Source organism: Loxodonta africana, chromosome 2 (genome assembly GCF_030014295.1).
Source record: "Loxodonta africana isolate mLoxAfr1 chromosome 2, mLoxAfr1.hap2, whole genome shotgun sequence".
Lineage (NCBI taxonomy): Eukaryota > Metazoa > Chordata > Mammalia > Proboscidea > Elephantidae > Loxodonta > Loxodonta africana.
Window position 1 is genome coordinate 5,360,282 of NC_087343.1, and position 26,068 is coordinate 5,386,349.

Sequence of the window (26,068 nt, forward strand, 5' to 3'; positions counted from 1 at the left end):
ACACACCTTAGTTTCATTCTGAAAATGATTACATCCGTGGTTGTCGTTCGTTGCCCTGGCGTAGATTCTGACTCAGAGCGACCCCACGTGTTACAGAGGAGGGTGGCTCCATAGGGTTTTCTTGACTGTAATCTTAACAGAAGCGGATCACCAGTGGTATTGCTGGGTGGGTTTGAACCACCGACCTCTAGGTTAGCAGTCGAGGTTAGCATTTGCGCCACCTGGGGACCATCATGTAGTGTCAGGCAGGTATTTTGCTATCAGTATAAAAAAAAAAAAAATTTTTTTTTTGTTTATCATAAATAAGGAAACCCTTGTGGTGTAGTGGTTAAGAGCTATGGCTGCTAACCAAAAGGTCGGCAGTACAAATCCACCAGGCGCTCCTTGGAAACTCTGTGGGGCAGTTCTACTCTGTCCTATAGGGCCGCTGTAAGTCAGAATTGACTCGATGGCAGTGGGTTTGGTTTTGGGTTTTTTTTATCACAAATAAGACATTTGTAAAACGAGAAATGAAGCATGCTTTGATTCCATCCCTACCCCCGAGCTCCACGTTCCTGGCGAAGCCTGGGTATTGACTCACCAGGAGTTGCACACACCTGATTGTCTCTAGCCAGATGAGCAACAGGGATTTACTATAAAGTATTAAGTGGCTTTCGGAATTCCCAGGAGGGCCCAGGAGCCAAGTGTGGACCGGACACATCCAGGGATGGTGCGGCCAGAAGAAACCCCCAACCACCCACAGGGCTGTCCCAGAGAAACTCCGGCACTGTGAGGGGGAACTGACCCCTGGAACGTGCCCAGCGGACATGCCCCAAGGACGTGCCCCACGGCCACCCAAGAACAGCCAGGATCTCCTCCAGGCAGCAGCCGCCCTGTGTCCCTCCCTCTGCCTCCACCACCCAGCAGAACTGGGTCACCAACAGTCTACACTTGAAGTGGGTTTCTGCTGCAGTGCCTTGTCTGCTTGTGGAGTGAGACTCAGGAGGCTCTCAGGAGGCTGCAGGTTTGCTGGAGAAGAGTGGGATTGAGGGCTTATCCTTGCATTTCCCTTTGCGTAGGACCGCTTTTAGACTGTGGGGTAAATGACTTACATTGTGACATCAGCATTTCTCAACACAGACACACCTGTGAACAGCAAACTACATTCTCCTTGGGCCAAGTGCAGGTGGGCTCAAATCCACCCTAATGATCGCAGGAAAAGTCCACATTCCATGTGGTTAAGCACTCAGCTGCTGACCAAAAGGTTAGCAGTTTGAACCCAACAGCAGCTCCGTGGGAGCAAAGACCTGGCAATCTGCTCCCATAAAAATTATAGCCTAGGAAACCCTTTGGGGCAGTTCTACTATGTCATATGGGGTCGCCATGAGTCGGAATCAACTCAATGGCACCTAACAACATAACGATACGCATGGACCTAGACAGGATTTTGGAATGACAATGACGTTGGCATGCCGCCTCCAGCCTCAGCATCATGAGGACAGAGCTGGGTGGGTGCACCATTGAAGCAGTGCCACCTGGAGCCCTATCTGCCCCCTCCCAACAAGAGGCCCCTGGGCTGGGCACCCAGCCTCTGTGATGTCTGAAGCACGCCCTTTGTTCAAGACAAGCAGATGCCGATGAGGATTTGGGGGCACCCTAGCTCACTGCCCATGGGTTCTGTGGGGTGCACTGGTCAGACCCCGCCCTGCCCTCTGTCATCCAGAACACTGAGTGAGGGGAATAGCCACGTGTCCCGACACCCTGAGGCCCAGGAGGCTGATGGCTCCGGGCACATGCACCCACTCAGAGTGGCGCTCTGGCCCCCACTGGGAAGCTCAGGCCACCTCACAGTCCTCCAAGCACTGACAAGGTCCAGGAGCCTAGAACCAGGTGCCACCTGTGAAGATCCATGTCATCTCCTGTCTCTAATACCCCGGGTATTCGGAAGCCCACTCTTTTGTCCAAACAGAGCTTTCTCGGGCCTGCCATGCTGGGCCTCCATCTGGACCCTCCCCTTGCTCTCTTCAGTCTCCCAGCTGCGGTGTAGACCCGGGTGGTGGTTGAGTTCCCCGACAGCGTCCCGAGCTGCTATCCTGTAGCCTCCCTCCGTAGTTCAGCCTCAGCCCGGCCAGAGCCTCAACCATCAGTGTGACCGACCAGCTGCTGCTGGACATGTGCCATGAGGCCCCCACAGCAGGTCAGTGACAAGGAACCCAGAGGAGTAGATATTTGCAAACGGAGGGCCCCAAAGAGGGGAGAAGGAGAAAGGAGAGAAGAAAACACCTCAAAGCAAGAGAACAGGTATGGTTGGTGCAGGGCCTAAAATCAAGGTCCAATATTATCTGCTGCATGACATCTGGTGAAATCGGGAGGCCTCATAGCGTCTCCAAGTTCCCCTCCCTCTCTGTCCCCACACATTAAGTCTCCTCACCTAACAACCTTCCTTTTCAAGGGGACCTGGCATGGCCCCTGCTTACCCCTGGATAGCAAGTTTCTGCCCCTGCCACCCTGTGAAATTATTCAAACAAGCCAATCACATCCTCCCACAGGCACCAGGGGGCACCTCACCCTCTTGTTACTGCAAAGCCTGCCTCCCACAGCCCCTGCTGTTCGCTTTGCTCTGGAGTGCACACTGCGTGGCCCTGCGTGGCTGTGAGCACATGTAACTAACTAACCGCTGTGGATCTCCTCTGTTCCCTGCAGTGTCAGGTGTTCAGCCATCCCCAGATCCTGAGGGCAGGACTCCTTCCCTCCTAGCAGGGCGAAGAGGAGGCGAAGAAAACAACAGGAAACCCAAACCCTAAAGAAGAGCCAGTTATGGTGAACAGCATTTGCAGAGCCCCCAAGCAGGTTATGGCGACCAGTGTTTGCAGAGCCCTTGAGCAGGTTCTGTGAACAGGTTTGCAGAGCCCCTGAGCAGGTTATGGTAAGGAGTGTTTGCAGAGCCCCTGGCATCTGAAAAGTGCTTTTGCACAGAGGCTTGCTTTGGGCATCACAGAATTCCCTAAGGCAGGTTTCAGTACCCCCTTCCGCAGGTAAAGGGGCCGAGACCCACAGAGGCCAAGTGCCCGAGCCCACGAAGCTAATGAGAGGAGGAGATGGAGCCTGGACACAGGCCCTCATCCCATAAGCTGTTCCCTGCTCCCCTTCCCATTCCTCCAAGCCCCCGACGTGCACATGGGCAGATTCCGAGGAAGACTGTCACGCCATGGGAGCAGACCTGCAGGCCCCCACCCCTCAAGCCTGGCCCTCCTCCCAGCCCATCAGTGGTGCTGATGACACATCAGAGCATGACCGCAGCTCTGTCCTGTGGGCAGAAGCCTGGTGTCAGCAATTCCATTTCAGGCAGCAGGAGTGGGTCCCCAAGAACCTGCTGTGCATTGTCCCCAGCCTCAGACGTCAGAGACAAGCAGCCCGGGGCCAGCCCACCGGGAGCATTTTGTGTGAAACACTCTCATTGTCACTGTTAGGGTTTTACCAGTGATAGTTTAATAGAATAATCGCAGACTCATTTCTCTGTCACTTTTTTCTTTAAGCTGAATATGTGGTTTCTTTCCAAATATTAACTTAATCCGCAGCGCACCTTGGGGCACCCCTCCAATACGCAAGGGACCCTCCTGCTCGGGGTGAGGAGCTGCGAGCCTGTAGGCAGAGTGGAGGGAATTGACAGGCTGAGGGGAGGGTGCCCCCGTCTTCTCCTCGAGGGACTGCACGCAGCATCCAGACCCCAGGAAAGAAGTGCCTGCAGGGAAGGAAGGGGCTGATGGTGAGCTCAGCCGGACCCCACTGGGAAGAGGGTGCAGGCCCACGCCCGAGCTCCCCATACTGCCCAGAGGCAGCAGGAACCCAGGAGGGCCTGGCTGAACTGCAACAGGTCCATCAGCAAACACGCCCACACGGAACTTACAACTATGAGATGAAATGAAACAGAACGTTGGCAAGCATCCAGCTTCCAGGCACCATGGCTCCAGCTTCTACCTTTCCGGTGCCGACTAGCTAACAGGTACCTGACCCCAAAAAACAAATGATCCAGGGTGGGCAGCACTGGGTGAAATATACTGCAGCTAACAAGAAGACTTGATTTTTTTTAATTCTAGTATTTATCTAAACACCAGCTTTCAAAAAAAAAATGAACCTTGAGTCTTAACTCTATTTCCGGCTGCTTTTCTCAACATAAAATATTCTTTTATCCTCTAAAGCTTTGCTATTTATTTGCTCCTGACTTCCTTCGGCATGTAATAACAGAAGCGGGAGCATGAGCACCCACCCATCAGCCAGGGACATTTTGTTCAGCAATTTCAAGGTGTCTGACACAGGGTTCAGCCTGTGAGGGATGGGCACACACAGACATACACACACACACACACACAAACACACATGGACACACACATACACCATATATGGATATACAGAGACACACACAGGCACACAGAGATATACACCCCACATGTACACACCATACACACACAGACATGCCACACATAAGACACACACCCCACATGTACACACCACAGACACATAAGTACATACCACACACACACCCCCCACACATACACACCACACACACACATGCCACACACATGCAGACCACACACAGATATACACCATACACACACCCCACAAATGTACACACCACACAAGACACACACTGCACACGTACACAGCACACACATGCCCCACACATACACAGATATACACCACTCACACCCCACATATACACCACACACACACCACAGAAGACACCCCACACGTACACACCACCCACAGACACACACACACAACACACACCCCACAAAGATACACACCACACAGGACACACACCCCACACATACACACCACATACACACACATCCCACAAAGGTACACACCACAGAACATACACACCCCATGCATACACACCACACATATACACCACACATACACCCCAAAAACATACACACCACACAAGACACACACCCCACACGTACACACCACACACAGACACACAATGTATCCTCAGGAAGCTCACATTCTCCTGAGGAAAAAAAATAAATTTTTAAAATGAAAAAATGACACGAAAGAATACTTTCATACAATGACCCAGGGATATCAAAAAGAAGAGGTAAATAATTGACAAATGACAGATCTGTGACTCAGGATGACAGACATGGAAAAGAGCAAACCCTTCCGGACGTGGAAGGGAGAACATGTCCCCTGTGGAAAGACGTGATCACCCAAACGACAGCCAGTGCTTGCTTTCTGCCTCCCAGTACCAGCCCTGTAACAAAGGACACTGAGGACAAAAAGGGAAGGGAAAAGCCCTGGCCCTGGGAACGTATCGGGGGACAGGGAAGTGTCAGGTTCTCCTACACTTGGGCGGACTCCATTCTCTGCATCAGACTTACTTCTGGTCTTCTAAATACTCACAATGAGCTAGAAATTCCGGATTCCCTCAGAGGCCAGCCAAAAAATATCCATCCACAATTTGTTCTACACCCAAAGCAATATTAAGAAGCATTCAGGCCTTGTCCACCCTAACATCCCCCCGGTCAGCGAGATGTCTTCTTGTCAGGGGGCCAAGCACTGTGGGCCCCGCCCCATCACTTCTTTTGAAAAGGTACATAGAGGCCCTGTCCTGCTCTGATGAGCCCATCAGAAGAGATGTGTTCTGACCCACCCCCAGCTGTGTCTAATCTCCCTCATCTGAGGCAAGTTCGGTGGCTGGTTCTCAACAAGCTTTGGTGCAATGTGTTTCAAATTACAAGTCCTTCTCCACTACTGGGTTGGCAGTTCAAATCTACCAGCCGCTCCTTGGAAACCCTATGGGGCAGTTCTACTCTGTCCTACAGGGTCGCTAAGAGTCGGAATCGACTCGAGGGCAACGGGTTATGGGTCTCTATTACTGAGTTGTGAAATAGCTTAACGGGTGGGGCCACCAGCATTTCTTGTAATGAATTAAATTAGAACAGTGTAGAAGAGAATAGAGCAGAATACTCTAGTAAGGGGAGGTGGTAATTGGTCAAACCCATTCAGTTACATGCACATAAAGGCAAAGTAAAATATATCCTCTCCCTGAGTCAGCCATGAGATCACCCAGGCTCCATCCAGCCCAATAAGTTCAGAATCTATGAAGGTGGGAGCCAGGTATCCAAGTCTTCCAGGGGAAGGAGCACGAGAGATCTTAATAAAGGTCTGAATCAGAAACAGGCTTTCTCAAGAATAACAGCACAATGTGCACACCCCATTACCCACAGAAAGGACCATCGCACACCGTGTGGGAGTGGCACGGCTGGCAGGGGACCCTGAGGGCAGCAGTCTTACAAGAACTGAAGGGTACCAGCTCCACCTGGGGGACTGTGGTAACCCCTGCCTGAGAATGGTGAGGACGTGGGAAGCAGACATGGCTAGGGTCAGGGCAGAGCTGGGCTACTGCAAGTCTGGGGAGTGGTCCAGGGTTGAGTGCATGAACCGCAGCCATGGGCTGCCAGGAGTAAGGATGGATTTTGAAAGCAAGCATTTAGAAAGTTTTATAGCCATTTGATAGGGCACCTTTAGGTGTGCTGGATCCAATAACAAACAATGTAGGCTTTTACATTACGGATTTTCAGGGCTTTTCTTTTTTTCCACTTTATTTTTTGTAGTAATTCACTTTTATCATTTTGCACAAGTGTTGGTACATGACTGACTGGATATTTTTAAAAATAAGAAGTCATTTTTTACAGGCCATTTGAGAAGCAGACTTTCAGAGAGCAAGGGAGAAGGCAGGTCAAATGTCTGCCTGCAAGGGGAGCCCCTAAACTCTGGGCTGGCACCCCCAGTGTCCACCTTCAGGGGGGCCCCTGAGCTCTGCCCTGGCACCCCCAGTGTCCACCTGCAGGGGGAGCCCCTGAACTCTGGGCTGGCATCCTCAGTGTCCACCTGCAGGGGAGCCCCTGAGCTGTGCTCTGGCATCCCCAGTGTCCACCTGCAGGGGGAGCCCATAAGCTCTGGGCTGGCACCCCCAGTGTCCACCTGCAGGGGGGGCCCCTGAACTCTGGGCTGGCACCCCTAGTGTCCACCTGCAGAGGGAAGCCCTGAGCTCACACCAGGTACCCTCAGTGTCCACCTGCAGAGGGAGCCCCTGACCTCACACCAGACACCCCAAGTGTTCACCTGCAGAGAGAGCCCCTGACCTCACACCAGGCACCCCCAGTGTCCACCTGCAGGGAGAGACCCTTAGCTCACATCAGGCACCCCCAGTCTGATGTGAGCTGGGTCTGCCTGCAGGGGGAGCCCCTGAGCTTGGGCTGGCAACATGAGCAGAGCAAGGTGCTGGGCAGGCTGCACTGTTATTCTCTGCCATCCTGCCACAGTTGTTCGGGGCTAGGGTGTTTAGACTGAACTATACACCAACCAGAGCCCTGGTGGAGTAGTGGTTAAGAGCTTGGCTGCTAACCAATAGGTAAGCAGTTCAAATCCACCTGGAAACTTTATGGGGCAATGAGTTGGAATTGACTCGATGGCAATGGGTATACACTAACCTTAGGTATGCCTGAAAAAACTGTTGGCAAACTGGTGAAAGCAGCATCCGGTTTGGACCAGCACTCACAAGGAGGCAGAGAAAGAATTCTAATGGAGATCTCAGGTACTGGTATTAGCTAGATTTGGGAGCAGATGTGAAATAAGAGGGGCCAGGCTGTTTCGGTTCCGTTTCTGGGCAAGGCCAGTTCTAGGGGTGTGCAGCAACCAGCCTGGGAGTTTGCGGGACACTGCAAGCTCCATGCCCAGGGCACAGGCTCTGACAGATCAATGGGCCTTTGTGCAGCCTGCTGGCCACAGCAGGTCGCTCTCCTCACTCCCAACCCACCAAACCTGGCGCCAGTGTGTCAATTCCGACTCATGGCAACCTCATTTGTGACACACTAGAACTGTTCTATAGGGTTTTCTTGGCTGTAATCTTTACCAAATCAGATCACCAAGGCTTGCTTCTGCAGCACAGCTGGGTGGGTTCAAACTGTCAACTTTTAGATCAGCAACAAAACACAAACCACTGTGGCCACCCAGGGACATTCCTCAACCCACAGGAGCTGAGAAAAATAAAATGAGAGAGGGGTTAAATAGGTGGTGCGCCAGTTTAAGGCTGTGTCCCATGGAATGCCAGTGGTTCCACGGAGTATCCCCCTACCCTAGAGAAGGGGGAGGGGAGCAGAAGCCCAAGCAAATGAAGCCCCTTTTTCCGCCCCACAAGCCTGTCTTAACCTCTTATTGGGGTTCCATGGGAGATTCTGTTTGAAAAATGTTTCTTCTGTGTACCAGTTAAAACCGTATTCAGCTGTAAGCCCTAGGAACCCTATCAGGGGCTTAACCAGACATTGGCGTCTCCCTTTCTTTTACTTTTTTTCATTAATTATTTGTTGTGCAACCATCGCCACTACTTATTTTCAAAACTTCTTCATCACCAATCCAAGCAGAATTCCCGAACAGAAACTGGGTACCCATTAAGCAACAGTCCCTAGTAACCACGAACTTTTGTCTCTGTGCATTTGCTTATTCTAGGCATTTCACCTAAGTGGGATCGTACAATACTCGCCCTTTTGTGCCTGACATATTTCACTCAGCGGGATGTTTTCAAGGTCCATCTATGCCATACACAGCGCGAGTCAGAGCTTCATTTCTCGTCATGGCTGTGTGGTATTCCACTGCAGGGATGGGCCCATTTTGTCTTCCATCATCTGTGGCAGGCACTTGGGCTGCTGTGAAGAGGGCTGCAGTGGACAGTGGTGGACACAGCGCCTGTCTGAGCCCCTGTCTGTTGAGTAGCTTGGATGCTGGCCACAGTATCTCCAGCCACTGTACAAAACACAGTGCTCACAGGAAATACAGCAGGATTCACGGAACCTGGCTCTGCTCACAGGCTCACCAAAATCCAAGCGGCCCGGAGCAGCACTGACAACCATCAGCACTGGCAGGCTAGCAGGCCAAGTCCAGAGGTTTGGGGTGATGCCACACCTCAGCATCCTGCGGAGGCGCCAGTTTCAGGAAGGACCCTGAGTAACCTCGCTCTGCTGCCGAGCAGCCGGGAACACAGACCAGCCTCCCCAGGTGACTCCCAGGAGAGTCTGCGTGGAGTTCTTTTTCTGGAATTCACTCTGGGGACTCCAGAGTCTGGAGGAGGGCCAAATGATGGTGAGAGGTAAGTGTGAATGCCTCCACCAAGTGGCTGTCCAAAGTCCCGTCTACAGTCTGTTATCCGTGAGTCATGCCCTCTCCACAGAGCCGTGGTACAGTCACTGAAACACCAGACCTAGCCTCGAGTGCGTGGGGGGGGTGGGGGGGTGTGAGCGTGTGTGTCTGGGTGTGTCTGTCAGTGTCGGTGTGTGTGAATGGCAGCGTGTGTAAGTGCACGTGTGGATGTGTCAGTGTGTATAAGTGTCAGTGTGCCTGTGTGCTTGTGTCAGCGTGTGCCTTTGTGCGTGACTGTCTGTATGTCAGTGTCAGTGTATCAGTGTGTGTGTTTGTGCACACGCACGCATCACTCAACAGCAGCCACAATCCCTCTCCATGAGCCCCCTCTGGCCATCCGAGGCGCCTAGGGATTGGCGGTAACCTTCAAGTTTGAAAGTGTATGGACAAAGTGCTAAGCATTTCCGTTAGACTGGTGAGGGGAGAGCTGACAGAGGCACACATGTCTGCAGATAAGCGGGTGTGTCTGTCACACTGTGTTTATTGGTGCACAGGCCGCTGCACACGTCATTGAGAGGTGTCGGCTAAAACACAGCACCTGAGGGCCGGCAACCGGACCACAGAGGGTTTATTTGGAATCACTGAGCTGAGCGCTGACAGGCCCTGAGACAACATGGTCATGTTGCAGGTGATCACACCGTGGGCTCCACTGGGTCACAGCACACGGCTGTGGGAGCAAGGATATCCTGTGTGCCTCAGTGTCCACTCGGTATGTCAGAGAGGGCGCCCGGCCCCTGCACAGGTAAGTCCACAGCCCCTGTCCTCAGAAATCCCTCCCTCCTGCCCTGTGCCACAGGGCAGTCCTTGTTCTAGGGCCAGTAATGAGCACCCCTGCAGACCCACTCCCACCATCGGGAGCACCCTGAGGCCCCACCATACCACATGGTCCCAGGTTCCTAGGCTGAGTCTCCTTTCCGTCGGGAATGCCCCTGTAATCCTAGCACCCCGCCGGCCCCGGGCTCCTGCATATGACCACTGGTCCCTGACGACCCCCCATGGCCTCCAGGCCCTGCCCCCCCACCCACATCCCTGCTGACCCCCCCCCAGCTCACCTCCACTGGTCCCTGCAGACACCCCACAGCCTGCCCCCAGCTCACGTCCACTGCCCTGAGGCATCCCCCACGACCTGGGTGTCAGCATGCACAGTCCCTCTGCCTGGAAGTCCCCAGGAGTGTGGGGGGCAGTCTACAGCACTTCTGCCCCGGGGCCACCCGGGTCCTGCTCAGAGGGCCCCACCCCATGGCCCTCCAGGGCATCCTATCCAAATGCAGCCCAGTCTGTCACTCCAGTTGCCATATTCCTCACAGCACTTACGTCACCTGGCACTGCTGTGCCTGTCTGCCACACATCCGGGCCAGGGGGCCACCACTTCAGCCCCTTAGCAGGACAGGAGGGCTGCCACATCCACCTTGCATCAAGACAGGGGGCTTTCAGGCAGGGCCCCGCATCAGGATCGAGGGCTGCCGCATCCTCCCTGCATCCAGACTGGGGGCCATGAGGCAGGGCCTTGTATCAGGACCGAGGGCTGCCACATCCACCCTGCATCCAGATTGGGGGCCATGAGGCAGGGCCTTGTATCAGGACCGAGGGCTGCCGCATCTACCCTGCATCCAGACTGGGGGCCATGAGGCAGGGCCTTGTATCAGGACCGAGGGCTGCCACATCCACCCTCATCCAGATTGGGGGCCATGAGGCAGGGCCTTGTATCAGGACCGAGGGCTGCCACATCCACCCTGCATCCAGACTGGGGGCCATGAGGCAGGGCCTTGTATCAGGACCGAGGGCTGCCACATCCACCCTGCATCCAGACTGGGGGCCATGAGGCAGGGCCTTGTATCAGGACCGAGGGCTGCCACATCCACCCTCATCCAGATTGGGGGCCATGAGGCAGGGCCTTGTATCAGGACCAGGGGCTGCCGCATCTACCCTGCATCCAGACTGGGGGCCATGAGGCAGGGCCTTGTATCAGGACCAGGGGCTGCCACATCCACCCTGCATCCAGACTGGGGGCCATGAGGCAGGGCCTTGTATCAGGACCGAGGGCTGCCGCATCCACCCTCATCCAGATTGGGGGCCATGAGGCAGGGCCTTGTATCAGGACCGAGGGCTGCCGCATCTACCCTGCATCCAGACTGGGGGCCATGAGGCAGGGCCTTGTATCAGGACCAGGGGCTGCCACATCCACCCTGCATCCAGACTGGGGGCCATGAGGCAGGGCCTTGTATCAGGACCGAGGGCTGCCGCATCCACCCTCATCCAGATTGGGGGCCATGAGGCAGGGCCTTGTATCAGGACCGAGGGCTGCCGCATCTACCCTGCATCCAGACTGGGGGCCATGAGGCAGGGCCTTGTATCAGGACCAGGGGCTGCCACATCCACCCTGCATGCAGACTGGGGGCCATAAGGCAGGGCCTTGTATCAGGACTGAGGGCTGCTGCAACCCCCCTGCATCCAGACTGGAGGCCATGAGGCAGGGCCTTGTATCACGACCAGGGCCTGCCACATCCACCCTGCATCCACAGTGGGGGCCATGAGGCAGGGTTCTGTATCAGGACCAAGGGCTGCCACATCCACCCCCGACTGAGATGGGGGCGTGCTTTGAAGCAGGGTCATGCATCAGGACTGGTGACCCACAAGGCAGGGCTCCTCCACGGCCCGGGCAGCACCTGCCAGACTCCCAGCGAGTGCTCCCTGGAAGGACACTGTCTACAGGACACCCACGTTCACACCAAGCTGGCAGGCTGTTGCAGCCCTGGAGCCTCTGTCAGGCAGGTAGAGTCTATCACCCACTGCCATGTGAACCCTTAGAGTCTGCCTTATAAATTCTAAACCTGCTACATTTCAAGCTACATCATAGCTGTTCGGTGTTTTAAAATATGATCTTGACTAAAACAAATGGAACAAACACGTAGAAGCAATAAATGTTTCACGGGAAGTCAAGTACACAGAAACATTGTATCAGTTGGCTTGTCAAAAACGGGACATGAACGGGACCATGTAAACCCTTTCCTGGAATCCGTATCAGCATCAGGATGTGAGGGCAAGTTCAGGTTTCTTCCACGCTTCTCTAGTACAGTCCTTGTACAAAGCCTGGCACCTCAACCCAATGACAAAATAAATATGTATTTTTTCTCCCAAATGGCATCTGCCTTTGTGAATTCTATCTAGATCAGGTCACCGGCCAAGGTATTATCCTAATCTAGAAAATCTAAAAATAGGAAAACATAGAAGCCACCCTTCCCCTTGAAGGAAACGCATACATTCAAACATAAACCCAAGACTGGTTTCTAAAGTTTATTAAAAATCAAAGAATAGAAAAACTTTACATAAAAATATGTCAATTTTAGCTTCCACATTGTTGTCCACACACAAAAAAATGGAAACATGATATCTTCTCACTTAGCCTGCAGATGTGACCACAGTGGTGGCCAGGCCAATTCATTAGGCCCCCACGACTGGAGTGGAGCCTGACCCTGCCCTCAGGACCAGCTCAGGGTGCACACGGTGGACGCCACCCCCAGCTGGCCTCCGCAGTGGTCTCTCGGTGTGGGTTAGTCAATATTGCTAATGAGTAGATGAGAATAGGCCTATGAGTCAAGGTTTATAAATATTTCTTTATCGGTAGGGTCACAACTTAAATACTTTAAATATTCTGGGTAACCTCGACGGCCAAGGACTGCAGAGAGAACGTGCGCCCTGCTCCAGAAGGCCTCTGGGAGGGCCTGCGGGCAGACACAGCGCACGCTTGTCCTCGTGGGCGCCCACTCCACACACCGGCCAGGCGGCATGGCTGTCGCTCAGCATTCTCCACTGTGGACTTCAAACCTCAACCTACCTGTAGCGTCAGCAGGACCAAGACCCCTCGTCCCACAACAGGGGGTCAAGGACCTGCCAGGTGCTGCCAAGCCTCAAGACAACCGTGGTACTCTGGGAACTCAGGTCAGGCAGAGTGGGGACACGCTTGATCAAACCAGGGTCACAGGACAGTGGCTGTCAGGGCAGAACACACTTGCATAGTATACCTGTATGCATCGCGAGTCAGGCCAGCCGCCCGACACAGCGCCGGGCCGGGCTCTCCGGACACGCTAGGACGCTCCCTCGCGGCGCATGGAGCCGCGAAGTCCTCGCCGGATAGTTGCTCTTAGCAGAACGAATGCACACTGCTATACAGATTCCTCAACGGAATCAACATAATCCCTTTCTCCACATTCCTAAAACTGGGCACCGTTTTCCGTAATGATACTCACCAGACCCATCATTACGGCTCACATGACTAGAACAGGCTGCAGCACTTCCAAGTTCACATTTGTAAAGGTTTTACACGGAGACAGCCTGCTCTCCCTTTAATAGGCTATAGTTCTGGCACTTTAAATGCTGGGTTTGTTGTCTATTTAAGAGAACCAAAAACCAAAAACGTTAGAACTCAGGGGTCAAGCAGGACTGCAGGCTGAGCGGCAGGCAGGACAGTGGGCCGTCTGTCCAGGCACAGCCGTCCTTGCGTCCAGTCGGCGCGGCACGTCACCCCCCTCACGCACTGAGGCCACGCATCCAACCAAAAGGAAAGACGTCAAAATGAACCCCCGACTCCCTGTGGTACTTGTAACGATGCTCCTCAGACAACCAGCGACACAATGAACCCAACTTAGAAAATGCAGCTGGGGAAAGGATCTAGGCTTGTTTAAAAAAACCCTCCTCCCTTAAATATAACTTACGTGAAAATATGAAATTAAATAAAAAATATCTGAGTTATTGCACAAATCATAAGTTTTCGATATTTACATAGAAATACAGTTCTGGAATTTCAAACAAAACATGAGGGCAGTAAAACAATGGTAACCCCCAACCCCATCCGCTGAGGAGAGATGTTGGGGGCTCCTCTGACAAACGGAAAACAAAACCCAAACTGCAAAGGAATCGACAAGACTCTGTGCACGCACACACGTGTGCGCGCGCACACACACACACACACACACACACACGCTCTGTCCCCGCGGGCCGGAGCCCCAGCAGCACTGAAGGTGAGGACAGCGCCCACACTGCACAGACAAGCATGACGCACTGTTCTGGAGGATGGACGCGGCCACCACACGAGGACATGCAGAGGGCAGCACAGATGCGGGGGCCCCATGGCCGACATGTGGACGCTGTGGGTCTCGTCACGGCCGCCGCGGCCCAAGGCCGTGGTCAGTCTGGGTGGGCGGGCGGCAGTGCCCACGTGCCATTATCTGCTGAGGCTGACGGGCAGGCTGTCCCGCGTATGCGTGTGCTTTTTCCTCCTCCAGCCGGTGCGGCTGTACTGGTGGTGGCCCCGGTTCCCCATGGGCGGCCGCACACCTCCGCTGCCCACCGAGCCGTGGCTGCTGCCCTGGCTGTGGCCGTGTGAGCCTTTCACCGATAGCTTCATGCCGCTGTGCTGCTGGAGAGACACAGGGAGGTCAGCGCCGTGTGTCCTGGGGGAGCTGGAGCCCCAGAAAACAGGCCTAGCCTATTCCCGCCCCGTACCTGTGGACGGGCCACGGGTGCGGACAGGGTCACTGCAGATGTGAAGTTAGGATGGGGTTTCTGGGGTGGGAGGAGTCAGTAAGATGCAGTCATGGGTGGGAGGAGTCAATGAGGTCACAGATGGGAGGAGTCAATAAGACGGGATCCCTGGGGTGGGAGGAGTCAATAAGATGTATCACTGGGATAGGAGAAGTCAATAAGATGAGGTCACTGGGGTGAGAGGAGTCAATAAGATGGGGTCCCTGGGGTAGGAGGAGTCAGTAAGATGAAGTCATGGGTGGGAGGAGTCAATAAGATGAGGTCACTGGGGTAGAGTCAATAAGACAAGGCCACACATGGGAGGAGTCAATAAGATGATGTCACTGGGATAGGAGTCAATAAGATGAGATCACTGGGGTGGGAGGAGTCAATAAGACGAGGTCATGGGTGGGAGGCGTCAATAAGATGGGGTCACTGCACTAGGAGGAGTCAATAAGACGGAGTCACTAGGGTGGGAAGAGTCAATAATATGGGGTTATTGGAGTGAGAAGAGTCAATAAGACAGGGTCACTGGGGCGGAAGGAGTCAAGATGGGGTCACTGGGGTGGCAGGAGTCAATAAGATCGGTCACTGGGATAGGAGGAGTCAATAAGATGGGGTCACTGGGATGAGAAGAGTCGATAAGCTGAGGTCACGGGTGGGAGAGGGCAATAAGATGAGGTCGCTGGGGTGGGAAGAGTCAATAAGATGGGGTCACTGAGATGGGAGGAGTTAAGATCACTGCACAGAGAGAGGGGTCCGTAAGGTCCTTGGGACTAATGTCCTCTTAAGAGGAAAGGCATGGACGGACACACAGACTGGGAGAGAGCGCTGTGTGGAGACTGAGGCAGAGACTGGAATGATGTGGCCACAAGCCGAGGAAGGCCTGGGGCCACCAGAAGCTGGGAGAGACAAGGAAGGCCCCTGCCCTGGAGCCTATGGAAGGAGCATGGCCCTGACGACAACTGAACTTGGACTTCTGGCCTCCAGAACTGTGAGAGAATGGGTTTCTGTGGTTTAAGCCACCGCTTTGTGGTTCTGTTATCCAGAAGGCAAGGCAGAGTCCGTCCATGGAAACTGAGAACCACAACCACAGGGCTTGTGCACACTCAGTTCTTCAGGCAGTTGGTCAGGTGACCACGAGTGGTGTTCGTCTCCACTGGAGCAAAATCAGGTGCCACACAGGGAGAACATGCAGCCGCTGCATGCACCACCGACCCGTGTCCACTGGGCATCCTCGCGTTCGGATGCTGCCCACAGACACAAGGCATCCCTGCTTTCCCCCTCCAGCCACCGGCCGACTCTGGACACATGCCGGAGCTGCTCTCCGTGGCCCTCAGCCCTTGCCTGCCACCACCAGTGTCTGGGTCACCCGAGCGCCGCCACACTGTGAAGTCCCTCAAAGGCAGGCCTTTGAAGAGAAGCATGGTCGACGCAGGAGGGTGTCAGGGCAAAGTGACCCAGAAGGGGTGGAGGAAGGCACCAGGTGGTGAGGAGAGAAGACTGCCATCACCCTTCCAGTCCACCCCGACTCTCCTGCTGGGTCAGCACAGAACACGGCAATGCAGTCAAACAGCCATGGTGACGGGGTGGAACCCAAGCAGGGATGTCCGCCATTCAGTCCTTAAATCCAAATACAGCGGCCCGGGATCAACGACACCAGCCCGAAGAGCCGGCCTTCAGGAATCATAAATACAGCAAAATATGCTGAAGAGTGCACCAGGGCCTGACTGTGAGACAGAGGGGCAGGGGGGACCCCACCTCCGGGCCTGAGCTCTGAGTTTCCAGAGTCTCATGGCAACGGGATACCCTGCCTCTGGGCCTTGTGCTCTGGGTTTCCGGGGTCTCATGGCAAGGGCGGACCCACCCTCCGTGCCCTGCACTCTGAGTTCCCAGGGACTCGTGGCAAGGGGGACTCCGCCTCCAGGCTCATGCTCTAAGCCGACTCCCTGGGATCTCCTGGCAACTGGGGACCCTGCCTCCAGGCCCATGCTCCGAGTTCCCTGGGGATTCATGGCAAGGGTAGACCCTGTGCTCCCAGCCCAGCACTCTGAATCCCCAGGGTCTCATAGCAGTGGAGGACTCGCCCTCCTGGCCCTGTGCTCTGAGTCCCCTGGAGACCTGGATCGCCTCCTTTCCAACACACCGGCCTTCAGAGCTGGCCCACATGCACAGACTTAATAGTCACCTGCTTTCTCACCTTTGCCAGATCTACTCTGGGAGAAGCCATGAGAAAAGCTGACAAAGGATTCCCAAGGCCTCACTGGGAACATTCTAGAAAGCAGAGCAAACACAGGTTGCCCACCCTGGGTCCAAAGCCAGAGCGTATGAAGCAGGGGTGTGGAGAATACGGTGACGCAGGACCACACACAGGGGTCATGTCAGCTCTAGGTTTTACCATTCGCTTCTTGAAAACCAAAGTATTTTGTATGTACATTAATTTAATAGATAAAAGGGAACAACATTCTTCATTGTGCACCTTGCTTACTCCAGATTTCAGTTGTATGCTGACAAGTTTAACTGAAGAGCTAAGAGAGAAGCTCGTGAAGACAGTGTTTTGAAACTCATCAAACCACACCACATCTTCAATTCCTTAGCACTTTTAAACTTTGTTACGAAGTACAGCAAGCACAAGGCCAAATGTGACCAGAAAACAAACCCCGAGAGGGACGTGACTTCTCTCCGGAGAAGGTGCCGAGCACCAGCCTGTCACGAACCAGTCCCAGGGGCCGGGGGCGCTGTGGTTGGGCCCAGACGTACCTTATGATACAGGTGAGGGCTGGACAGCGGGTGGGGGGCGGTGGAGGGCACGGCCGGGGAAGACACATGGTGGACAGCTTTCAGGGACGGAGTGCCTTCCAGGCCGACCTGTCTGCAGGGAACAGGGGCCACCCCGAGGGTGGGGGGAGGTATCGTAAACCTGGTCTGAAAGAAACAACAGAACACCCGTGAGGCACCACGGTGACAGCAAGAAGACCACCCAGGGCTCAAGCTGGACCCGTGAACCCACAGGAGGTGGGGCCGTCAGCAGTCACCTCCACGAAGGGTCCCTGAAGTCATGTTTCACTGTCACCTCTCAGGGTTTATCCTGACTCGGAAACACTGCACGTTCTGAAAGACCACTTACTGTGTGAAGTATACCAGTGACACAGGCCATCAAAGATCCAACAAAATGGCTGTGACCAGAATAATAACTGTGACTCAGGCTCTGCAGAGGCCTGATGGGCAAAGCTCTGCACCACCCCCTTCAACCAGGCACCATGTCCATGGAGCTGGCCCAGCCACAGGCTCTGGACAGGGGTGACATCAACCAGGTGTCATGTCGCCACAGCTGGTCTGGCCGAGGGCTCTGGACCAAGGTGACATCAACCAGGCACCGTGTCCCCACAGCTGGTCTGGCCGGGGGCTCTAGACCAAGGTGATGTCAACCAGGCGCCATGTCCCCACAGGTGGCCTGGCCGGGGGCTCTGGACTAGGGTGACGTCAACCAGGCACTGCGTCCCCACAGCTGGCCTGGCCAGAGGCGCTGGACCAGGGTGACATCAGCCAGGTGTCATGTCCCCACAGCTGGTCTGGCCAGGGGCTCTGGACCAGGGTGATGTCAACCAGGTGTCATGTCAGACCCGCCCTCACCAACACGAGTCGGGAGGAGCCTTCAGACCTACCTTCACCATCATGGGAGGGGGCCACCCTCAGGCCCGCCCTCACCATCACGGGAGGGGGGCACCCTCAGACCTGCCCTCACCATCACAGCAGAGGGGCACCCTCAGACCCACACTTGCCATCACAGGAGGGGGGCACCCTCAGACCCGGCCTCACCATCACAGGAGGGGGCACCCTCAGACCTGCCCTCACCATCATGAGAGGAGCAACAACCTCAGACCCGGCCTCACCATTACGGGAGGAGGGATACCCTCAGACCCGCCCTCACCATCACAGCAGAGGGGCACCCTCAGACCCACCCTCACCATCACGGCAGAGGGGCACCCTCAGACCCACCCTCACCATCACAGGAAGGGGGCACCCTCAGACCTGTCCTCACCATCACGGGATGGGGACACCCTCAGACCCTCCTGGGCCTCAGGGGAGGCCGCAGCAGCACACACCTGGTTGTTCGTTGTCATGATCAACGTTCGAGAAGCAGTGGACTGGGGTTTGCTGCTGGGCATTGGCAATGCTGTGGGCAGAGTGGCCATCAGCGGGGTGGGTGCCTGGAGGCTAAACTGGTAAACACTGGGTGCTGTGCATGGTGGTGTGTCTGAGTCCTGCACAGAGAAACAAAGGAAAGCCTGTCACTGAGTACCGAGGGTCAGTGTGGAGGTGGCGGGGCTGGGGCAGAAGGCAGGAGGGCCAGTGTGCAGGAGACAGGGCTGAGGCAGAGGACAGGGCCAGTGCGCGGGATGCATGCCTGGGATGCATGGCTCGATGGAGGGCGGGGCCAATGTGCAGGAGGCGGGGCTGAAGCAGAGGAAGGATGAGCCAGCATGGAAGAGGCAGGACTAGGTGAAGTGGGTGAGGCCTGGGAGGAGTGGGCAGAGATGTAACTGAAGAGGCAGGGCCAAGAGAGTGGCAGGGTCTGGGAGGAGTGCATGAGTGTGTGCCGGAGGGGGTGGGGCCAGGCAGAGTGAGCAGGACCTGGGCAAAGTACCTGAGACCTGGGAAGTAGGTGGGAATGTAGGGGAGAAGAGGCGGGGAGGGGGAGGAGGCCAGGCACAGTGAGTGGTACCGGGGCAGTGTGGACAAGGAAGAGTAGGTGGGATCCGGCAGTGTGGGCAGGACCAGGGCAGTAAGGCAGGGCCTGGGCAGTGTGGGTGGGGTCAGAGCAGAATGGGCAGGGCCAGGCAGTGGCGTAGGGCTAGGGCAGAGTGGGTGGGGCTGGGGCACAGGAGGTGGGGCAGAATGGGTGGGGCCGGGGCAGAGTGGGCAGGGCCAGGTAGTAGGGCAGGGCCTGGGCAGTGTGGGTGGGGTCAGAGCAGAATGGGCAGGGCCAGGTAGTAAAAGCAGGCTAAGGCAGAGTGGGTGGAGCTGGGGCACAGGAGGCAGGGCAGAATGGGTGGGGCTGGGGCAGAGTGGGCAGGGCCAGGGCAGTAGGGCAGGGCATGGGCAGTGTGGGTGGGGTCAGAGCAGAATGGGCAGGGCCAGGTAGTGAAAGCAGGCTAAGGCAGAGTGGGTGGAGCTGGGGCACAGGAGGCAGGGCAGAGTGGGTGGGGCTGGGGCAGAGTGGGCGGGGCCAGGGCAGTAGGGCAGGGCCTGGGCAGTGTGGGTGGGGTCAGAGCAGAATGGGCAGGGCCAGGCAGTGGGGCAGCACTAGGGCAGTGTGCGCAAGGCCTGGACAGAGTGGGCGGGGCCAGGGCAGAGCAGGCAGGACCAGGGCACTCACAATGTCACTCCCAGACAGCGAAGACACAGAGGAGGCAGATGACCCCGAGGACAGGAGCTGGGGGCTGGACAGGGACAGGGTCAGACGCTGGCTGTAGGGTGACCCTGGGTCTCGGCTCTGGGTCTGCTCCCCATTGCAGACTGTGATCCGCTCTTTCATCTTCATTCTGCTGTCTGTGTGGGGAAATGGGTCTGGTCTCACTGCTCAGGAAGCTGAGCAAGGGTGCGTGGTCCATGGCAGCACCAGCCAAGCGAGCGGCCGTGCGCACCAGAGGTGCTGCAGGAGCAGCTGACCAAGACCCCTAGCCCTTGCCACACGTTAGAGTAATCATTGGTTTAGGTACTGGAAAACAGGAACGGTGGGAACAACCTGGGTATGTAAACTTACATTTTCTTCTGAATTTTATGAAATCTAAACACAGATCAAATACTTCTGATGAACATTTAGGATCTCAACTAAGATAACACAATTACAAACTTAGCACCAAAAAAATAAACCTGTAAAATATCTCACTAATAACTTTATTTCAATTACATGCTGAAATTTAGCACTTTGCATATATGGGGCTGAATAAATATATTACTAACATTACTTACACCTGTTTCTATTTTTCACATAAACCATAAAATTACTTTGGCAGCGCACATTATCTTTCTCCCGGACAGCACTGACAAGACCTTAGCATCCCATCGGAAAACCTAGATGCGTCCTTAGTCTGAGCTGTCTGCCATGAGGAACACACAGCAATCAAGGGCAATGTGGCTGAACCACCTCTCACCGAGCTCCGGCGATGGGCTGGCCCTGCCGCCCCACTTCTCCTTGATCCACCGCCGGTAGTCGATGACCTCCTGTGTGACCTTGATGATGCGTCCTAAGGTGCTGCAGAGGACAGTGTGTGTGAGGGCCATGGGCAGCGTGGAGACAGGAGCCTATTATGAGCAGTCACTGTATACTTCTAACAATATGTCATCTAGCTAGGTGATGACAGCGTGAAAAAGCTATGGTGACTTTACAGGCTACCCGTGACTCAGGACATCTGAGCCCAAAGTGCTCTGAGACCACAGTACAGAAAAAGTGGGCTCGCTCAATGTCCAGGTCCTTGAACCTATGTCCTCCTATAGAACAAAGACTGTTCAAATCAATTCCTAATCAGGGAAGCCCCCTCGGAACAGGCATAAACCTTCTCACACTGCGGGGGCGTGAATGGAGGCCCAGGGGCCCGGTGCACAGTCTGGATCACGGGGGGTACACTCCCTGAGCCCACGGGGCACTCTTACCCCAGTACAGGGAGGGTCAAGGCTGGGCCTCAGAGCCGCCGTATCCCAGGGCTCGGAGGAGCAGCACCAACGCCACCACCACAGCCACCAGGATTCCTCCCTTCACTCCTCACCATGCTCCACTCTCCACCCCACCCCAGGGGCACAGGAGAGGGGATCAGACACTGAAATTCACAACTGGAGACTGCCTGAGAAAAAGCTTCATGTCCAAGAGTTTTAAAAGGTGAAATTCATCTCCCAAAAGAAAATACCCTGAAGAAAATGCTAACTTCTGAAATTAGAAATTTCTCAACACTGGACCATAAATTGGAGACCTGGTAGCACAGTGGTTAAGAGCTTGGCTGCTAACCAAAAGGTCGGCAGTTTGAATCCACCAGCTGCTTCTTGGAAACCCTATGGGAAGTTCTACTTTGTCCTATAGGGTCGCTATGAGTCGGAATCGACTAGATGGCAACAAGTTTTTGGGACCATAAATGAATCAAACATGGTCGGCTATGATAATCCCTGAAAAGTCTTCCTTTACCAAAGTCTTCAAATGCCACTAAAATGTGACCAAAAAAACTTGTTGTCACAGAGTTGCTCCTGATTAATGGCAACCTCATGAGTATCAGGGTAAACTGTGCTCCATAGAGTTTTCTCGGCTGTGATCTTTACAGAAGCAGATTGCCAGGCCTTTCTTCCATGGTGCCACTAGGTGGGTTTAAACTGCCAACCTCTCAGGAGCCGAGCACAAACCGCTTGCACTACCCAACACCCCACTAACAAACTCCATGGACACGAGTCCCGCGGCCAGGTGTGAGGCTCAGCACAGGTGAATGGCTCCCCTTACCTCTCTGAGTCTCTGTTGGGATAGGACCTTGCAAGCGGCGACACAGCGTGGCTCAGCACGATGTAGGCGTAGTCAAACACCTGCTTCACCTGCATGGCCCCGTACGAGCTCCGGCCAACATCATTTCCTGAAGCAGAGAGGCAGGCAGGTCAGCCAGCATCCCAGCAGTGATGAAGGTTACTCGAGGTGGCTCTCCCAACGCAGCAGTCCCAGGCCCGCCAGCAAGGGCCACCAGGGTGGGCCGTGCAGACACTATACCTACAGACGTGCGCACTGCGGCCAGTGGGGCCATCTCAGGTGTGCCCATACATGGACACAGATGGGGACAGTGCATTATGGGGTCCACTAGCCCCTCACAAGGGATGAGCCCTACTGAGGGCCTGGGAGCCACCCAACCCAAATGCTGTCATGCCAACTGAGGTCACTGCTCTGAGAATGACAGAGTCCTAAAGCCACCCCACACTTAACAGGCTGCGGACGGGAACCCTGCACGCACTGCGGTCGCGTTCACCTGCAGCTGCCTGCACCATGGTCGCGTTCACCTGCAGCTGCCTGCACCATGGGCAGGTTCACCCACAGAGCCCTCCAGCACCCCACTGACCCCATCACCAGCCATCAGCAGGGCCCTCCAGCACCCCACTGACCCCGTCACCCGCAGTTGGCATGGCCCTCCAGCACCCCACTGACCCCGTCACCAGCGGTTGGCAGCACCCTCCACTACCCCACTGACCCCGTCGCCAGCAGTCGGCAGGGCCCTCCGCCACCCCATTGACCCCGTCGCCAGCGGTCGGCAGGGCCCTCCAATACCCCACTGACCCTGTCACCAGCAGTCAGCAGCGCCCGACACCCAGCGGGGGCTCAGGAAGCACCTGTGCAGTGGATGGGTAACGTGGTTAACCTCACTTACCACTAGAAAAATGTCAAATAAGAGAAAACGTGCAGCCCACGGATTTCTCCAGTCGGAAGACTGGGGATAGTTTGGGGTAGGAACCTTCCTAAACACATTACGGGGATCAAGTTGGGATGCTGGAGACCGACCTGGGCCCCTTCCACGTGGCACCCGCCTGCATGCTGGGCACCATTTCACTAGGACGACTGCTGGAGCACCAGTGTCCAGGTGGGAACGCTGGGGAAACGCCACCACGCAGGATGGTGTGGTGTGTGTCACTGTTCTGTCACACACATCTGGGCTGCAGATGCTCTATTGTGAGGAGTAGTATTTCTTTAACCAGAAAATCTTTTCTCCTTAATCCTTACCGTCTACATTTTCCTGGTTGATCAGAAAACGGAAATCTTTTAAAAACGCAGTTAAGTTAATGAAAAGTATTAAATGAGGAATCCTGAAAAAGCGACACCCTTTACTCTGATGACAGGAACCCGCATCAAGATGCGGCACTCTGCCCTTGGCCTTCGGGGCCCCATTCCCTACTCCCCAAACCCCTGCTGGTGCCCACTTCCCCTCCATGACCCTGGGTGTTGACAGCAAGGGGTCCTTGATGCCCCTGCCCCTTGGCAGCGCCACTCGCCCAGCACCCCCCATGGTGAGGATGCCTTCACCAGGCAGCAGGGGGTCCTTAGTGTCATGTTCCCCAGTCCCCCACCTCCTGCACTGATGCCCCCCCAAACCCACCCTCACCAGGTAGCAGGGGTCCTTGATCCCACGTTCCCCGGGCCCCCACCCCCCGCAGCGTGCCCTCACCAGGCAGCAGAGGGTCCTCGATGCACAGCATTGACGGTCTGTACCCACTGGGCATGGCTTTCATGATCTCTTCTTTGGCGATGTAGGCACCTCCTTCTTTTATTCTAATTCCGGTTTTCAGGTAATTAAAATTTCTTCCATAAAGTTCAAAAAACTCGACCAGCAGCATCCCAAGGTTTTCATCCGCTCGCCGGGCATCAATTCGCGGATGCAACTATAAAGCAACGCAGGCACCGTGGGGTCGGGCTCAAGTCCCTCTGGGGGACAGTGCATGTCAAGAGGCCGGCCCGCAGGCCCCGGGCAGCCCTGCGTGTTGTCCAGTCCCTTGCCGGCCCGGCCGCCTGCCCAGAGCCTGAACAGCCTCGGCCCATAAAGGCTACTGGACAGAAATTAAACACTGTCCTCCGAACTTCCATCTGACACTTTAATTCTTTGAAATTGGTGATCTATACGGTAATTCCCTACAAACACAGATGCCTGGTTAACCGCCAGTTCCCAATCCTGTAAACAAGCGGACCATGGCCTACAGAGACTCAGTAGGTAGATGTAATTTCATTATTCTGAAAGGGAACCCACTGAGCGAGTCACAGTACCACACAGAACCAGTGTGAGCTCGTCAACGTTAACGTGCACAGGTGATCAGCATCGCCTCGTAATGCTGAAGGCAAACTTGCACCCGCTTCTCATCCAGGCCGCTATCAGGCCCAGCTCAGGGCCGCACATCCCTCAGGCAGGTGAAGGACGTACTACGGCCAGCCCTGGAGTCAGAGACAGCAGTCACAACTCACCAGTCTAGACCTGCACGTGGCTATTTATGCTTAAAACAGGCGATGTTTAAGACTCGGAGCTGGCTCTCTAGCCACATGTGGCCGTTGGCTCTCAGCTAGGATCAAAGACACGGAACATCCACCAGGTCCACACATAGGTGGAGTCCTGGCAAAAGCACAAGGACTTGAAGGCTGACATACAGCGCCGCTGGGAAGGCCTCTCCTAAGGCCTCAAGTGCACTGATGTTCAGAGGAACCCTGGCTTCTGGGGACCTGAGGGTTTCCAGGGTACAAGTGTGGGTTCTTCTTCCTGCTCCACCTTTACCCCCACCTGAATCCTTGCCTTCTGTCCCCAGCTGCACACCTGCAAGCCTCAGGTGCAAGACCTATCTTCCTTCCAGCGAGCCTGAAGTGAGCTCAGAGGACAACAGTCATGACTCAGGGCACAAAGGACTCAGGCACCATGAAGGCAGGAGGGGACATGTAGACAAAGATGGACCCCCTCCACACTCACTGCAAGGTCGTGGACGGTGCATGGACCCTGAGCCAATGCAAGGGGCACACAGCCCAGTGCCGCACATGCCATGTGCTTGGTACAGTAAGCAGCAGTTGCCATTACTACAAGGCTGCTGCAGTGGTTCACGTCAGGAATGATGAAGAAATGCATTCAGGGCAGGAGGCTGAGCTTAGCTCAAAACCGGGCCAGAAAACTGAGGGAAACAGCAGGTGAACGTGGATGGCCAGCTGTCAGGAAGCTGGCAGGGACATCCTCTGCCCTGTGGTTAACGCACTCTGCAAAGACAGGGCCTCAGAAGCCACGAAGTTACCCCAGGGTGACTGGCTGCAATACTATCAGCAGTATTAAAGATCGTGAGAAAAGTGCCAAATCCCAGATATGAGATGCTGGCTAAGCACAACCACAGAACAAAACCAGGGATAAACAGGGAAGAACACAGCTGTGCACCTAAAACACACAGGCAGGGCCCTGCAAACAACGGAGAACCCTGTTAGAGAAGATGTAAATGAACAACTATGGTTTCAATGAACTTAGAGGTTATTTTATGTGTACAAAGAAGTATAATACAGCTGTAACAAAATTATATCTTATATGTAAACAGAAATACAGAAGTACAGCCAAAATGCTCCTTAGAAGCCAGGATGGCAAAACTACGTCTCACATACTTTGGATGGACGTGTTATCAGGAGGGACCAGTCCCTGGAGAAGGACATTATGCTTGGTAAAGCAGAAGATCGGCGAAGAAGAGGAAGACCCTCAACAAGATAGACTGACACAGTGGCTCCAACAATGGGCTTAAGCATAACAACCATCATGAGGACGGCACAGGATCGGGCAGTTTTTCTCTCTGTTGTACACAGCGTCACTATGAGTTGGAAAAGACTCGAAAGCACCTAACA

General features: G+C 54.9%; 1 protein-coding gene across 2 annotated transcripts in view; it reads right to left on the reverse strand.

Annotated features, from left to right (window-relative positions):
• Positions 1 to 12,441: 12,441 nt before the first annotated feature.
• TENT4A (terminal nucleotidyltransferase 4A) overlaps positions 12,442 to 26,068 on the reverse strand; it is a 45,113-nt gene continuing 31,486 nt past the window's right edge. Inside the window, exons 7-13 of one of the 2 annotated variants that reach the window (XM_064270460.1) lie at positions 23,886 to 24,099; positions 22,187 to 22,313; positions 20,859 to 20,959; positions 20,081 to 20,253; positions 18,807 to 18,965; positions 17,461 to 17,625; positions 12,442 to 14,593 (exon numbers count right to left, since the gene is read on the reverse strand). In XM_064270460.1, the coding sequence (XP_064126530.1) occupies positions 14,402 to 14,593; positions 17,461 to 17,625; positions 18,807 to 18,965; positions 20,081 to 20,253; positions 20,859 to 20,959; positions 22,187 to 22,313; positions 23,886 to 24,099 (1,131 nt within the window). In that variant the 3' untranslated portion in view covers positions 12,442 to 14,401. Of the gene's footprint in view, positions 14,597 to 17,460; positions 17,626 to 18,806; positions 18,966 to 20,080; positions 20,254 to 20,858; positions 20,960 to 22,186; positions 22,314 to 23,885; positions 24,100 to 26,068 lie in introns of both variants that reach the window. The other variant, XM_064270456.1, reaches the window with a different exon arrangement.